The sequence below is a fragment of the Hemitrygon akajei genome, chromosome 9, assembly GCF_048418815.1.
Source record: "Hemitrygon akajei chromosome 9, sHemAka1.3, whole genome shotgun sequence".
NCBI classification, from domain to species: Eukaryota; Metazoa; Chordata; class Chondrichthyes; order Myliobatiformes; family Dasyatidae; genus Hemitrygon; species Hemitrygon akajei.
Genome location: NC_133132.1, coordinates 167,336,296 through 167,352,772, shown reverse-complemented (window position 1 = coordinate 167,352,772; position 16,477 = coordinate 167,336,296). Strand labels below are relative to the sequence as shown.

General features: G+C 40.6%; 1 protein-coding gene across 1 annotated transcript in view; it reads left to right on the top strand.

Annotated features, from left to right (window-relative positions):
* The window catches only part of gprc6a (G protein-coupled receptor, class C, group 6, member A), a 33,375-nt gene extending 17,150 nt beyond the window's left edge, over positions 1-16,225 (top strand). The window contains exons 3-6 of the mRNA XM_073057440.1: positions 533-1,369; positions 4,637-4,840; positions 10,320-10,443; positions 11,954-16,225. Of these exons, the coding sequence (XP_072913541.1) occupies positions 533-1,369; positions 4,637-4,840; positions 10,320-10,443; positions 11,954-13,044 (2,256 nt within the window). The 3' untranslated portion in view covers positions 13,045-16,225. The remainder of the gene's footprint in view (positions 1-532; positions 1,370-4,636; positions 4,841-10,319; positions 10,444-11,953) is intronic.
* The last annotated feature ends 252 nt before the right edge of the window (positions 16,226-16,477 follow it).

The following is a 16,477-nucleotide window of genomic DNA, read 5'->3' as shown; positions in this document are numbered from 1 at the left end:
TGGAGGAATTCCACAACCAAGCAGTGTCTATGAGGGAACAAGTTGTCTTTTCGGACTGAGAATAAGAATAAACCTGATTCTTATTCTTCTGTGAAACTAAAGACACTTTTTAAAATTTATTTATTTATTCATTCATTCATTCATTTCCTTATTCCCTAATTTAACATATTCTAACTTGGTTCGTGAGTGGCCGGTTTTAATTTAATCACATTCCTTTATCTGGAATATAGATATCCAGTGGTACCGGAGCGTAGTAGTTGGTACAACATTTTACAGTCCCACTGATGCCTATAAGGAGTTTGTACATTCTCCACGTGACCATATGAGTTTCCTCTGGGTGCTCTACTTTCCTCATACAGCCCAAAGACTTACCGGTTGGTAGGTCATTGTAAATTGTCCTGTGAATGGGAGGATTGCTGGACAGTGAGACTCGAAGGGCCGGAAAGAGCCTATTCCGCGCTGTACCTCAATAAACAAGTAAATTTAGACTTCAAAGTGAGGCTTTACTTTTGACCATCTGAATCTCTTACAGATCAGCTACTCGGCTTCGGCTAGAATTCTGAGCGATAAGACTCGATTCCCGGCATTCCTGAGAACTATTCCAAGCGACGCCTTCCAGAGTAAAGCCATGGCCAGTTTGGTTCACACCTTTGGTTGGAACTGGGTGGGAACGATTGCAAGTGACGATGACTACAGCCGTTCGGGGATAGACGGCTTCATTTCCGAGGCGGAGAAACTGGGTATATGCATCGCTTTCCATGAGATTATTCCATTTTACTCGTCTGATCAGGTAACAACTTCCAGGATAAAAGGAGTAGCAAGCACCATCATCAACAAGACACGGGCGAATATCATCATTATGTTCGCTAGAGCGTCTCATGTCGTCGAGCTATTCGAAATATTAAGTGTTCACAACCTGAGGAAAATCTGGATTGCCAGTGACAGCTGGTCGAGTAACAATAACATCACTCGCCTGGAAAAAGTTCATAACATTGGGGATATTGTGGGATTTTCATTTCAAAAAGGGAATATCTCAAAGTTTGAAAAATATGTGAAAAATTTGTCACTTAGTTTGACACATCCAAACACCTTTCTAAAGAAATATTACATGATTTACAACTCTTGTAAGGGCGATCAAAATAAAGATATAGATACTTGTATTTCAGATGAGAGATTTCAGAATGGTGATGCTGTCACCAATTTTATGACATTGCAATCCCAGCAAAATGACTTCCTTCTGAGAAACGTTGAACCAGGTGTTACTTCAAGTATACAGTGGTCAGTGGTTGCTCTTGCACACGCACTCCACGCTCTCCTTCAATGCGATGAAGGAACTTGCCGACGGTCATTAGATTTCGCACCTTGGGAGGTAAGTCTTTACTTATAGGTCAAAACCCCTTCTCACAGACTAATTGTGTAATTGATGCAGATACTCAATGCGATGCTCATGTGATGAACTGATAATCGATACCTTGAGCCTACTCCGGGATTTAGATCTGAGGACTCAATTTTGGTTCAGAATGCTGTTGTTCACTTCAATTGTTTGCAAGATTTACTTTTTCCTTGGCATCGAGGGTTGGTCTTTTGTTTTTATTTTTATTCTTTAATTGGGTTCTTTCAGATTTCTTGCTACCTGTGAGCAAGCTAACCTCAAGGCTGTATAATTTATACATTCTTTTGATAATAAATGAATCTTGAATCTTGTTATTGTAAATGAGATCACCTTTAACAAAACTATGTGCTTTGGTCCTCGATTCTAAGTAAGTGTGACACTAGCCCTAATTATGAGAGAACTAGAATATAAAAGCAAGGATGTAATGTTGAGGCTTTGTAAGGCACTGGTGAGGGCTCACCTGGAGTATTATGAGCAGATCTGGGCCCCTCGTTAACTTTATGTATTTATTTATTTAAATCCTGCATCCATCCCACAACGTGAGGGCATTTAGATCTTTGCGTTATGACTCCATCGCAACGTACAGGCATGTGAATTTATAAGTCTATTGGCTTGTAGTAAGAAGCTGTCCCGTAGCCTGTTGGTCCTGGCTTAAATGCCACAATACTGTTTGCCAGATGGAAGCAGCTGAAACAGTTTATGGTTGGGGTGACTGGTGTCCTCGATGATCCTCCAGACCTTCTTTCTGCACCTGCTGCTATAAATGTCCTCAGTGGAGGGAGGTTCACATCCACAGATGTGCTGGACTGTCCGTACCACTCTGCAGTGCCCAGCGAACAAGATTGGTGCAGTTCCCATACCAGAGTGTGATACAGCCAGTCAGGATGCTCTCAATGGTACCCCTGTAGAAGGTCCTGAGGATTTGGGGGCCCTCGATGAACTTCTCCAGTCGCCTGAGGTGGCAGAGACTCTGTTGAGCTTTTTTTGCCACAAAGCTGGTGTGTAGAGTCCAGGTGAGATCTTCGGTGACGTGTATACCGAGGAACTCGAAACTCCACACCCACTCAGTTGCAGACCCATTGAAGTTGATTAGGGTGAGCCCGTCTCCTTCCTCCTATAATCCATAACCAGCTCTTTTGTTTCTTGGACATTGAGGGAGAGGTTGCTACCTCGGCAGCACTGTGTCAGGGTGTCACCCTCTCCTCTGTAGGCTGTCTCATTACCACTAGAAATAAGGCCAATCAAAGTCATGTCATCTGCAAATTTGATCAGCAGACTGGCAGCACAGTCATGGGTGTAAAGGGAGTAAAGGAGGGGACTCAGGATACAACCCTGGGGGGCACCTGTGCTGAGGGGCAGAGGTGAGGGAGCCCTTCCTTATCACCTGTCGGTGATCTGATAGGAAGTCTAGGATCCAGCTGAACAAGGTGGGGTGCAGGCCGAGGTCTCTGAGCTTCCTGTCAAGTCTGGAGGGAGTTATGGTGTTGAATGCTGAACTGTAGTCCAGGAACAGCAAGGTATGCATCCCTTTCCTCCAGGTGAGTGAGGATGATGTGTTGTGCTATGCCTATGGCATAGACCGGTTCCATCAGTAGGCGAATTGTAGGGAGTCCAGTGGATGGTAGCAAGCTGCAGATGTAGTCTTTGACCAGCCTCTCAAAGCATTTACTTATTGCATTGGAGAGGGTTCAAAGGAGGTTCACAAAAATGATTCTGGGATTGAAAGCCTCATTATATGAAGAGTGTTGTTGATTCTGGGTCTCTACTCAATGGAATTCAGAAGAATAAGAAATGGCCTCATTGAAACCTATCGAAAGGTGAAAGGCCTCAGAAGAGTGGATGTGGAAAGGATGTTTCCTATGGTGGGGAAGCCTAAGACCAGAGGACACAGCCTCAGCATAGAGGGACGTTCTCTTAGAACGGAGATGAGGATGAACTTCTTTAGCCAGATAGTGGTGAATCTGTGGAAGTTGTTTCCACAGGCAGCTATGGAGGCCGTCATTGGGTATATTTAAGGCAGAGATTGATATTTTTTAATTAGTCAGGCAAAAGGACATGGGGAGAAGGCAGGACGTTAGGGCTGAGCGGAAAATGGATCAGCCATGATGAAATGACAGAACAGACTCAATGGGCCAAATGGCCTAATTCTGCTCCTAAATTGTATAGTCTTATGGTCTTATAGTTAACAATTATTTCCCAGCATTACCATTCATTAACATTCTGACACATTCTACAACCTGCAAATTCACTTTCAAAGACTATTTCCAATTCATGTTCTCAGTATTTTTTTTTCATTTGCACAATTTCATTTCTTTCGTACTTTGGTTGTTTGTCAATCTTTGTGTATTTTTAATTAATTTTTCTTAAATTTAGAGACGCAGCACAGTTACAGGCCTTCCTGGCCCAAAGTGTCCACAATACCCAATTACACCTCTGTGACCAATTAACCTACGAAGCTGCACATCCTTAGAATGTGCCAGGAAACCGGAGCACTTCAGAGTATTGTGTGTACAGTTCTGGTCACCTACCTACGGGAAAGATGTAAATAAGGTTGAAAGAGTACAGAGAAAATTTACAAGGATGTTGCCAGGTCTGGAAGACCTGAGTTATACGGAATGTCTGAATAGGTTAGGGCTTTATTCCTTGGAACACTGAAGATTGAGAGGAGATTTGACAGAAGAAACAGAATTATGAAGGGTATAGATGGGGTCAACATAAGCAGGCTTTTTCCACTGAGGCTGGGTCGGACACTCAGAGGGTCGTGAGAGTGTGGAATGAACTGCCAGCGCGAGTGGTGCTTGTAAGCTCGATTTCAACATTTAAGAGAAGTTTGGATAGGTATATGGATAGTAGGGGTGAAGAGGGCTATGATCCTGGCGTAGGTTGATGGGAGAAGGAAGACAGTTTAAATGGTTTGGTATGGTCTAGATAGGCCAAAGGACCTAGTTCTATGCTGTACTTTTCTATGACTCTATGACACTTGGCAGAAGTAAGCAAGAATGAACCTACAGACAGCAATGAGAACTGATTCCCAGTCGCTGGCGCTATAAAGAGATGCACTAACCACTACACTATCATGTCGACCAGCAATATATTAGAAATAGGGTTTCTTTTTCATTACTTTTATTGTACAATATTAGAGCAGTAATTCGATGTTGATTCATGTTATTACGAGACAATATTAACCAAAGCAATGTTCCCTTAACAAAAAATATACATTGTATTCTTTGAATTTTCTTACAGCTATTGGACTCATTGAAGAAAGTGAATGTAACTGAAGATGGCAGTAGAATCCACTTTAATACTTTGGGAGATTTTATCTCTGGATATGATATCATCCTGTGGAAATCAGTCAATGGAAAGATGTCATTTAATAACACGATTGCAGAGTATGATATCGAGAAGGATAAATTTATAATTAAGAATCCACAGTTCAATTTTTTAAAGGTAATTTTTATATATTTATACATTATAGATTTTAATATACACCCTCGTAACTACAGGTACAAATGTAGAGCTAACCTGCGTATAGCTGATAAGCAAATATACATGTCAACCAAGTTCAAAATTCAAAGTAAAATTTATCATTACAGTACCTACATGCTGCCATGTACAGCTCTATAATCTTTTATCCTGTGGGCATACTCAGCAAATCTATAGAATAGTAACTGTAAACAAGATCAATGAAAGAGCAAGAGCATAGAAGACAACAGACTGTGCAAATACAAAATATAAATAAATAGCAATAAATAATGAGTGCCCTAAATAACAAGATAAAAGAGTCTTTAAAGTGAGATCATTGATTGTGGGAACTTCATTTTTTTATTACTATTTCTGTTTTTGCAGTATTTTTAATTTAACTATCTTATATACATATATAAACTTACTGTAATTGATTTACTTATTTATATTTTTATATTATCATGTACTGCATTGAATTGTTGCTGCTCAGTTAACAAATTTCATGACATATGCCAGTGAGATTAATCATAATTCTGATTCTGACAATAGATGAGTGTAATTATTCTCTTTTGTTCAAGAGCCTAACAGTTGAGGGGTTATCCAGGAATCAAAGGGTTATCATACAAGGAACGTTTGATGGCTCTGGGTCTGTACTCACTGGAATTCTGAAGGATGAGGGAGGATCTCATTGAAACTTTTCAAATGTTGAAAGGCCCAGACAGAGTAGATGTGGAAAGGATGTTTCCCATAGTGGGAGAGTCACAGACAAGAGAGCACAGCCTCAGGGTAGAGGGGCAACCATTTGAAAATGAGATTCAGAGAAATGGAGAGATAGTAAATTTGCTGATGACACAAAGGTTGGGGGTATTGTGATAGTGTGGAGGGCCATCAGAGGTTACAGCGGGACTTTGATAGGATGCAGAACTTTGCTGAGAAGTGGCAGATGGAGTTCAACCCAGATAAGTGTGAGGTGGTTCATTTTGGTAGGTCAAATATGGTGGCAGAATATAAGCATTCTCAACAGTGTGGAGGATCAGAGGGATATTGGGGTCTGAATCCATAGGACACTCAAAGCTGCTACACAGGTTGACTCTGTGGTTAAGAAGGCATATGGTGCATTGGCCTTTATCCACTGTGGGATTGAGTTTAAGAGCCGAGAGGTAATGTTGCAGCTATATAGGACCCTGGTCAGACCTCACTTGGAGTACTGTGCTCAGTTCTGGTCGCCTTACTACAGGAAGAAAGGGTGCAGAGGAGATTTACAAGGACATTGCCTGGATTGGGGAGCATGCCTTATGAGAATAGGTTGGGTGAACTCGGCCTTTTCTCCTTGGAGCGATGGAGAATATTACTCCACTTTTTTTAATGTACAGTATTTCTGTTTATGCACATTTTTAAAAATCTATTTAATATATGTAATTGATCTACATGTTTATTTATTATTATGTTTTATTTAAGTTATTTTTTCTCTCCCTCTCTCTCTGCTTGATTATGTATTGTATTGAACTGTTGCTGCTAAGTTAACAAATTTCTCATTAAACAGTCTGTTGCACAATGTTGGAGCTCACTGATAAGCCGATTGTCCATCATCGACCCCCTCCGATCGTCGCTGCCCTTTGGACCCTCGCTCCAAGTCCACCCTGTCTGGCAGGCTACCAACTCTCTCCATTCGCATCTTCTCTCCTCCTCTCTCCCCGGCAAAAGACTACAAAAATCTCCCTTCCAGCTCACAAGAAAGAACAACAGCATTCCTAACCCCATTATCTCTAGTCATAACCCAAACATCGCTGCTATAGAGAAACCATTACATTATCAGTGAAATAATGTACAGCATTTTGCTAAAGGAAGGATGCAGAGGAGATTTACAAGGACATTGCCTGGATTGGGAAGCAATGCTTATAAGAATAGGTTGTGTGAACTCAGCCTTTATTCCTTGGAGTGACTGAGGATGAGAGGTGACCTGATAGAGGTGTATAAGATAATGAGAGATATTGATCATGTGGATAGTCAGAGGCTTTTTCCCAGGGCTGAAATGGCTAACATGAGAGGGCACAGTTTTAAGGTGCTTGGAAGTAGGTACAGAGGAGATGTCAGGGTAAGTTTTTTACGCAGAGAGTGGTGAGTGTGTGGAACGGGCTGCCGGTGACAGTGGTGGAGACCAAAACAATAGGGTCTTTTAAGAGACTCCTGGATGGATACATGGAGCTTAGTAAAATAGGGGGCTATGGGTAAGCCTAGGTAATTCTAAGGTAAGGACATGTTCAGCACAGCTTTGTGGGCTGAAGGGCCTGTATTGTGCTGTAGATTTTCTATGTTTCTAATGATGGAATGGTGGAGCAGACTCAATGGGACAAATTGCCTAATTCTGTTCCTATATCTAATCTTATGGTCTCTTAACTCTTAAACTTGCTTTTAGTATGATATCCACCACTATATATTTTCCCAATGAACAATGTCCTTATCCATTTCCTTCTCTCTACTTTGATGACCTTGACATCAGCCAAGGCCTTAATCTCCTGACAATCCCTCACTTAATCTTCTATCCAGCTTTGAATCTCACGTCCTAGAAATGTAGTCGATACCAGTTAATCAGCCATGATTGAACGGTGGAGCAGACTCAATGGGCCGAATGGCCTAATTCTGTACCTAAGGTTTATAATCCTCTTGTCTTATAATTTATCTTCCTAACATTAGATTTGATTGCACATCATACCCTCTTCTGAAAACATTACCTGAAATAATTTCGATCTTCTTTACTCTCCAACGAATGGTCTCCTTAATCCATCTCCTTTGCATTTTCTGTAGCAAATAACGGGGACCAGGAGATCATAGGCGCTTTGCTTCTTGACAAAAGTCAGAAAATTACAATAGTTAAAGAGAGCACGGTTTCATGAATAGAAACTGTTTGACAAATCTATTTGGAATTCTTTTGAAAAGTTAGCTGTCAAGCATCAGTTCCTTGAGCTTCCCTGAAGGGCAGTAGAAAGGGAGAATGAACAAGTGAACAGGTGTACCTATTAGGGTGGCCACTGAGTGGGCATCTTTATCTTTCAATTCAGCCAATCATGTGGGAATAGGGAAGAAATGTGATCTAAATTATTTTGACCGTGGAATGATTGTTTATGCCAGATAGAGCGGTCTGAGTATCTCAAAAACTGCTGATCTCCTGAGATTTTTACATGCAACAGTCTCTAGAGTTTAGAGGGAATGGGTGTGAGGGAAAAAAAATTGAGTATCAGTTCTGTGAGTATCAGCTCTTGTTAATTCGAGAGGTCAGAGGAGAGTGGCCAGACTGGTTCAAGCTGACAGGAAGATGACAGTAACTCAAATAAACTTGCATTACAACAGTGGTGTGCGGTAGGGCATCTCTGAATGCACAGCTCGTCGAACCTTAAAGTGGATGGGCTACAGCAGCAGAAGACCATGAACGTACACTAGGTGTACGTTTTATTAGGTACCAAATGTGGTGGCGACTGAGGGTATATGCTCGGTATGCATGGGGTGAAAGATTACTTGGGGTTGGAAGGGAAGATGAATTTTGGTCAGAACCGGATCAGCCATGATCCTATTACATGCTGAAGAAATCTCAGAGGGCCAATTCCTCAACTATTGCTTCCTATCCATATTTGTATGCTCCCAACACATAATTTAGAAACCTATGATATGAAACTGATGGGTTGGATCTACAACCAGATTCTGTATTTTTTAATGTGATTTGCCAGATGCCATGAACCACCACAGCTCAGCAGTGATGTTAATTTTCATGAATCTTTCAAGCATGGAAACGTGGAGAAGTTTTGTTATTTATGCAAATATATATAGAGAGAGAGTGTGTTTGTGTGTGTGTGTGTGTGTGTGTGTGTGTGTGTGTGTGTGTGTGTGTGTGTGTGTGTGAACTAGTTTAATAATTTAATTTGGGTGTGGCAGTCAGTTTTTTTCATAAATCAGGTGAAAATTAATTTTAAAGATTTTTATCTTCCGAGCCTTGGTTTCCACTGGCTGGGCTCAAAGTCTCAAATAAAGCCATTCAGGACTGAAACAAAGAGAAATTTCTTCTCCAGATGGTGTTGAATATTTGGAATTCTCTGCCCAGGAGTGCTGTAGGATTCTGCTCAGCTCACAGTATATTGAAGACAGTGATTGATAGATCTTTAGCTATTAAGGTTCCCTTGGGATTAGTGCTGTGGTAAAAGACCAGATTTGATTTTATTGAATGCCAGAGCAGGGTATGGTCTATTCGGGTTTCCCTCTCTCTCTAATATTCTTCCTGAAAGATATCAAAAAGTGGAACTAAGCACAAACTGCACACCAAATTTCGCAGTCATTTGCTCTGATAATAAATGTACTTTGAACTTTGATGTATATAAATAATACTAAGAATATCATACCAATTTTTATTGAAAAGATGTGATAATGGACTTGTATATGATTTATTTGGTGAAAGCAACCATCAAGCACCTGAACTGGCACGGATAACATCAGTCATCTTAACTCTGAAGTGATTCCACCGGACTCCCCAGGATCCAGGACATCTTCAAAAAGGACCCCATTGCCCATAACGTGCCCTCTTCTCATTGCTACTATCAGAGAGGAGGTACTGGAGCCTGAAGGCTCACACTCAACATTTTAGAAAAATCTTTTTCCCTTCCACTTGAGTGGATAATGAACCAGCACATGATCACTACATCACTGGTTTTTCCCCCTTTTTTGCTCTCTCTTTGCATTACTTACTTAATTTAATTTTATATTTTTATTGTAATTTGTAGTTTTTTTATTATGTCTTGCAATGTATTGCTGCTGCAAACATCAAATTTCACAACATATGCCAGTGATACTAAAACTGATTCTGATTTTGAAATATATATACATACGTATACAGTGTGTACCACTATTCATCACTCGATATATATGTAGTGCAGAAAAAGACCACAAATAGTAAGAAAAAGTTCATGGCTTTATTGTCCATTCAGAAGCTTGATAGCAGAGGGAAAGAAGCTTTTCCTAAAATGTTGAGTATGCATCTTCAGGCTCCTGTACCTCCTCTCTGATGGTAGTAGTGAGAACATCCTGGATGGTTTTTGCCCTTAATGATGGATGCCCTGATTTTGAAACATTTCCTTTTGAAGATGTCCTCAGTGCTGGGGAGGCTAGTGCCCATGATGGAGTTGGCTGAATTTACAGCTTTCTGCAGCTTATTTCGATCCTGTGCAGTGCCCTCTTCCCCTCCCCCATACCCAGTCACAATGCAGCTGTAGAAATTTTCCACAGTCTTTGGTAATATACCAGATCTCCTCAAAATCCTAATTAAATTAGAATTGATGGTGTGCATTCATCAGAATGCTATTCTTTGCTTTATATTACTAGTATATATTACCCTGAGAACATATCACCCCTAGTTGTTGGAACAGATAGAGAACATATTTTTTGAAGTTTCTAAACAGTTGTTTCAATTTTTGTTTTAAAGAATGTGAAATCAATATGTTCGAGCCCCTGCCAACCTGGGCAGCTAAAACTGTCTTCTGAAGGCCAACACACATGTTGTTACAACTGTAAAAACTGCAGTGACAATACATTCTCGAATACAACTGGTAAGGAACAAACAAAATTACCAGTAAACTATTTGTCTGTGTTGTCCATTTGTATAGCCAAACTTTTTACCATAGAACAGCAAAATGGTACAGCATAAAAATGAGGCCTTTGGCCCACCTACATTAATCAGAGGCATCAAGGTAGTGTTGTTGTTAGCACGAGGCTATTACAGCTCTAAGAAGATATCCCTCTACACCAAGAATTCCCAAACTGGGGTCCACAAACACCTTGCTTCATGACATTGGTCCATGGCATAAGAAAGGGTTGGCACCCCCTGCTCTAAGCCTTGCCTATTTAAATATTTCTTAAACCTAACTGTTGTATCTGATTCTGCCACTTTCCCTGGCAACACATTCTATATATCAAATACTCTCTGTATATTAAAAACCTACCGCTCAGATCCCTTTGAAATACTTACTTCTCACATTTGTAAAGTACAAAAATCCAAGCATAGTGGCAATATTTCTGAATAACTCCCTTTTTAATAAGGAATGCAGTGGAATCAATTCATTTATAGCCAATTCCTAATTAACAAAATGGTGCACACTTTTTCTGCGGTCTTGAGACTGTTGTGTGTGAAAATCCGAGGAGATCAGCAGTTTCTGAGATACTCGAACCACCCCATCTGGCACCAACAGTCATTCCATGATCAAAGTCACTCAGATCACATTTCTTCCCCATTCTGATGTTTGGTCTGAACAACAACTGAACCTCTTGACCACGTCTGCATGCTTTTATGCACTTGAGTTGCTGCCACGTGATTAGCTGATTAGATGATTGCATTAATAAGCCGGTGTAAGTAATAAAGTGGCCACTACATGCTGTCTTTCTAATTGCTACCTTTATCAATAATGTGTTGCTAGGTTGTTCACTGGGCAAGCTCATCAATACCACACACAAAATGCTGGAAGACTCAGCAGGTCAGGTGGCATCCATGAAGGGGAATAAGTAGTCAATGTTTTGGGCTGTGACCCTGATGAAACTGGTGCCTGATCTACTGAGTTCCTCCATGATCTTGCCTAGGTGTGCTATTCTGGATTTCCGGCATCTGCAGAATCTCTTATTTACGTATTTACAGATGCAGCTTTAGCCCAACAAGCTGCACCGTCCAGCAACCCACATACTTAACCTTAACCTAAGCACAGGACAGTTAACCTCCTAACTGGTACACCTTTGGACTGTGGGAGGACACCAGAGCAGACCCACGTGGTTCAAGGGGAGAACGTACAAACTCCTTACAGAATTGAACTCTGACCTCCGGAATGGCCCAAGCTGTAATTGTGTCTCAGTAATGGCATGGCATGTGTTCATTCATCAGTAAATCCTTTGGATGGGCCCTAATGATATTTTTCCCCACTGAAACAGGGGTTCTCATCCTTTTTTATACCACGGACCCCTACCACTAACCGAGGGGTCCATAGACTCCAGGTTGGGAACCCCTGCACTAAAGGTATATATAACCAAATAATTTAATATATTAACTTGTATCATTTTTTACCTTCATTTCAGATGCACAGGAATGCTTTTATTGCCAAGAAGATGAGTGGGCTCCATCGGGAAGTGCTTCGTGCAACAAAAAATCCATCGTGTTTCTTGAGTGGAGGAATGCGTTTTCTATAGTCTTGCTGGTACTTTCAGCGCTGGGAATAGTTTTAATCTTAGTGATAGTTGTTATCTTCATCAAGAATATTGACACGCCAGCCGTTAAGTCCAATGGCGGTAACCTATCACTCATAATGCTCTTCTCTTTGATGCTCAGTTTCGCAAGTGTTTACTTTTTTCTTGGAAGGCCAAGCGACATCACTTGCAAAATTAGGCAGTGCTTATTTGGCATCAGTTTCACTCTCTCTGTTTCATGTGCTCTGACAAAGTCACTCGCAATACTAATAGCATTTAACTTCAACCCGGCCAATCGAGATTATTTGAAAACTCTCTACAATCCATGGCTCATCATAAGTTTCTGTACAGGACTTCAGGTTATTATTTGTGTAATCTGGTTAATCTTTAATGGTCCTCTGGCTTTCCGGGATGTTAACAGACACCCCACAGAAATCTTGTTGGAATGTAACGAGGGTTCTTATGTAGCATTTGCAGTTATGTTGGGGTACATAGCATTTCTGGCACTGATTTGCTTTATATTTGCCTTTAAAGGTAGAAAACTACCAGAAAATTATAATGAGGCCAAGTTTATTACATTCAGCATGTTAATATACTTCATTTCGTGGATTACGTTTGTACCTGTCTATGTCACCACTAAAGGTCAGTTTCTCCCTGCAGTGGAAGTGGTTACAATTCTATCTTCAACCTATGGAATACTGTGCTGCCAATTTTTCCCGAAATGTTACATTATTTTGTTTAAGAAAGAAAATAACACCAAGAGTTCATTTTTGAAAAATCTCTGCGACTACTCCATGAAAAATGTAAAAAATATTTCAAACAATGTGACTTCCTCAAAATCTTTACCTAGCTTTCTTCCCCCCTTGTGCCTGGAAAATAACAGCTCACAAACCCCAGTAATAAACTCAAGAGTAAGTTTTATTTCTTTCAACAATAACAACAGAAGCAATTCGGTTTCAAGGAAGAGATTTGCCAGTATGTAAATGTTTAAATGATGAAATAGATTTAGACAATAGACAATAGACAATAGACAGTAGGTGCAGGAGTAGGCCATTCGGCCCTTCTAGCCAGCACCGCCAATCATTGTGATCATGGCTGATCATACACAATCAGTACCCCGTTTCTGCCCTCTCTCCATATCCCTTGACCCCGCTATCTATAAGAGCTCTATCTAACTCTCTCTTGAATGCATCCAGAGACTTGGCCTCCACTGCCTACTGGCAGAGCATTCCATATATCCACCACTCTCTGGGTGAAAAAGTTTTTCCGCATCTCTGTTCTAAATGGCCTACCCCTTATTCTTAAACTGTGGCCTCTAGTTCTGGACTCACCCATCAGCGGGAACATGCTTCCTGCCTCCAGCGTGTCCAATCCCTTAATAATCTTATATGTTTCAATCAGATCCCCTCTCATCCTTCTAAATTCCAGTGTACACAAGCCCAGTCGCTCCAATCTTTCAACATATGACAGTCCCGCCATTCCGGGAATTAACCTTGTGAACCTACGCTGCACTCCCTCAATAGCAAGAATGTCCTTCCTCAAATTTGGAGACCAAAACTGCACACAATACTCCAGGTGGGGTCTCACCAGGGCCCTGTACAGCTGCAGAAGGACCTCTTTACTCCTATACTCAATTCCTCTTGTTATAAAGGCCAGCATGCCATTAGCTTTCTTCACTGCCTGCTGTACCTGCATGCTTGCTTTCATTGACTGATGTACAAGAATTTCTTCTCAAAATACTCACTTTATTTTGAGGGCTAATCATCTAGATGTGGGTATATATTGTGGTCATTTCCCTTTTGACCACTGCAAATGCACTTTATTACCTCTGTGCCTCGCTTTTTGGGAACAATGAATTGGACCTTAGCGGTAGAGCAAAAACCCATTCATTTCCTTCTATTTCCAAAAGTTCAAAGTTCAAAGTGTATTTATTATCAAAGTGTGTATACTATATACGAACTTGAGATTCATCTCATAACCGGCAACCAAAATGCAATGAAATCCAATAGAAACCATTAAAAAAGAGGCCATCATATACCCCAATTGTGCAGAAGAAGATACAAGTCATGCAAACAATAGAAGTAAGCAAATAGCATTCAGAACTAAAGTTCATGAAAGTGAGTTACAGCCAGTTAGTTACAGACCACAGCTTTAGTTCAGCGCAGAGATGAGTAAACCTCGCAGAGCAGCGAGCTGAGCCAGCCGGCCGAGTCTGCACACCTCTATTACACAGTCAGTAAAGATGGGCAGAATGGGGACGGAGGCTGGCGTAACACTAATATTGCACCAGCAGTAAGATTGGGGTTCAATTCCTGCTGCTGTCTTTAAAGAGTTCGCACATTGTCCCCATGACCACACGGGTTTCCTCTGGGTGCCCCGTTTCCTCCCGCATACCAAACACATACAGGTTAAGGTTAGTTAGTGGTGAGCATGCAATGCTGGTGTCAGAAGCGCGACGACACTTGGAATGTAGAAGATTGAGAGGAGATTTGATAGAGGTATACAAAATTAAGAGGGGTATAGATAGGGTAAATGCAAGCAGGTTTTTTCCACTGAGGTTGGGTGGGACTACAAACAGAGGTCATGGGTTGAGGGTGAAAGGTGAAAAATTTAAGGGGAACTTGAGGGGAAACTTCTTCACTCAGAGAGGTTGTGAGGGGATGGAACAAGCTGCCACTACAAGTGGTGAATGTGAGTTTGATTTCAAGGTTTAGGAAAAGTTTGGATAGGTACATGGATGGTAGGGGTATGGAGGGCTATGGTCCCAGTGCAGGTCGATGAGAGTGGGCAGTTTAGATGGTTCAGCATGGACTAGATGGGCCAAAGGGTCTACTTCTGGGCTGTTCTTTTCCATGACTCTTTGACACTTGCAGGCTGACCAGACACAATCCTCGTTAATTTGATTTGATGCAAATGACACATTTCACAATATGTTTTGATGTACACATGACAAATAAAATTAATCTCTTTATCTCTTTAATCTTTTTCATTGTTGTAGCAACTCAAGAGTTAAAATATTTTCCATTTTGCTCAGGCAGGGGAAAAAGTAAGCCATGGCCTCTATCACCCATAACTTGTGACAGAATATGATGTCACTCTTAGAAACTTCCCTTTCCTCACTAGGGTGCCATTTGTTACCTTAGGAGGTCTCTGGAGCAGCATAAAGTGAATCATTTCTGATTCTCAATCTCTGTCAAATCAAACTCATTCTGTAAGCAAATCTTACAGAGCAAACAATTTGAACAATCTCACCATCACTCCAATAAGCCCCAATTATTCCACAACTTCTCTCTTGTTAATTATAGCTCAGTGAGAGAAAATTCTCAGTCCCGTATTCTAAATGTTTTGTTCATTACCAGTGCAGAGTAGGCTCAATGGGCCAATGCCTAATTCGGCTCCTCTGTCCTATGGTTATATAATGCAAGTGTAACCATGGTAATCAGCCGGCATTAGCCAGCTGGCGGTGTAGTGGCAGCCACACCAGACTTTGAGGCAAGTGGTCCTGGGTTCGAATCTGGCCAGCTCCTTGCACATTTTCCATCGGTGCTGGGTTCTGTATCAAACACCTCAGCCTCAACGAGAACAGACAAATGCTAAAGAAGCAGTAAGGTTGCCGTCCGATGTGCCATGAGATGTAGAGAGGAACAGAAAAAAAGCATTCTCCATGGTAGACAGATACTAAAAACACGCACAATTTATGACACCTGCTTAAATATCAACTTTTACTTTTATGTTAATACGTTGGGCATTTTGTTTGTAGTAATTGTATAAAGAAAATTTTTTATATCTTCATGTCTGAATATTTTATTGCTGTTCAAATACTAAAGTCTTGTCACTTTGTAAATTTAAGTCTGATGTATATTCTTGTACAATAAGTTCATACAATTATTAATAATTGTTCTTCATACTGGACAAATTGGAACAACTGTGTAATATTCTGACTAAAATAGCAACTCGGAAATTATATCCATATATATATATGGATATTTCAATTGTTCCACACACTCTTGTGAATCAAATGATCTACTGATACTGATTTACTTTTAATTTTACTTCTTCAAGGTTATGAGTATTTAAGTACCTCAAGAACTAAAACTTCAACATTTAAATTGTGAATTACTTTGAATGTAATACAAGTTATGGTTTAATAAAACTCAACTCAAATTAGGCTGGTTGTGGCATCCTTGCACAAGAATTAACTAATTAGAAGAATGTGTCAAAGAATTTCTTTACTTGTCTTTAGAGAGACTCTTACATTAACTTCAACATTGATTTGGCTCATAAAATATTTACTGCCATTACATCTTGTGGCATGATGTTATACTATCCAGGTTTTTCACTGTCCTAATAATGTCCAAGCCACAAAGTCCTCTTCTGTTGTCATTGATTTTGACTATTACATTGTACTCTGCAAAA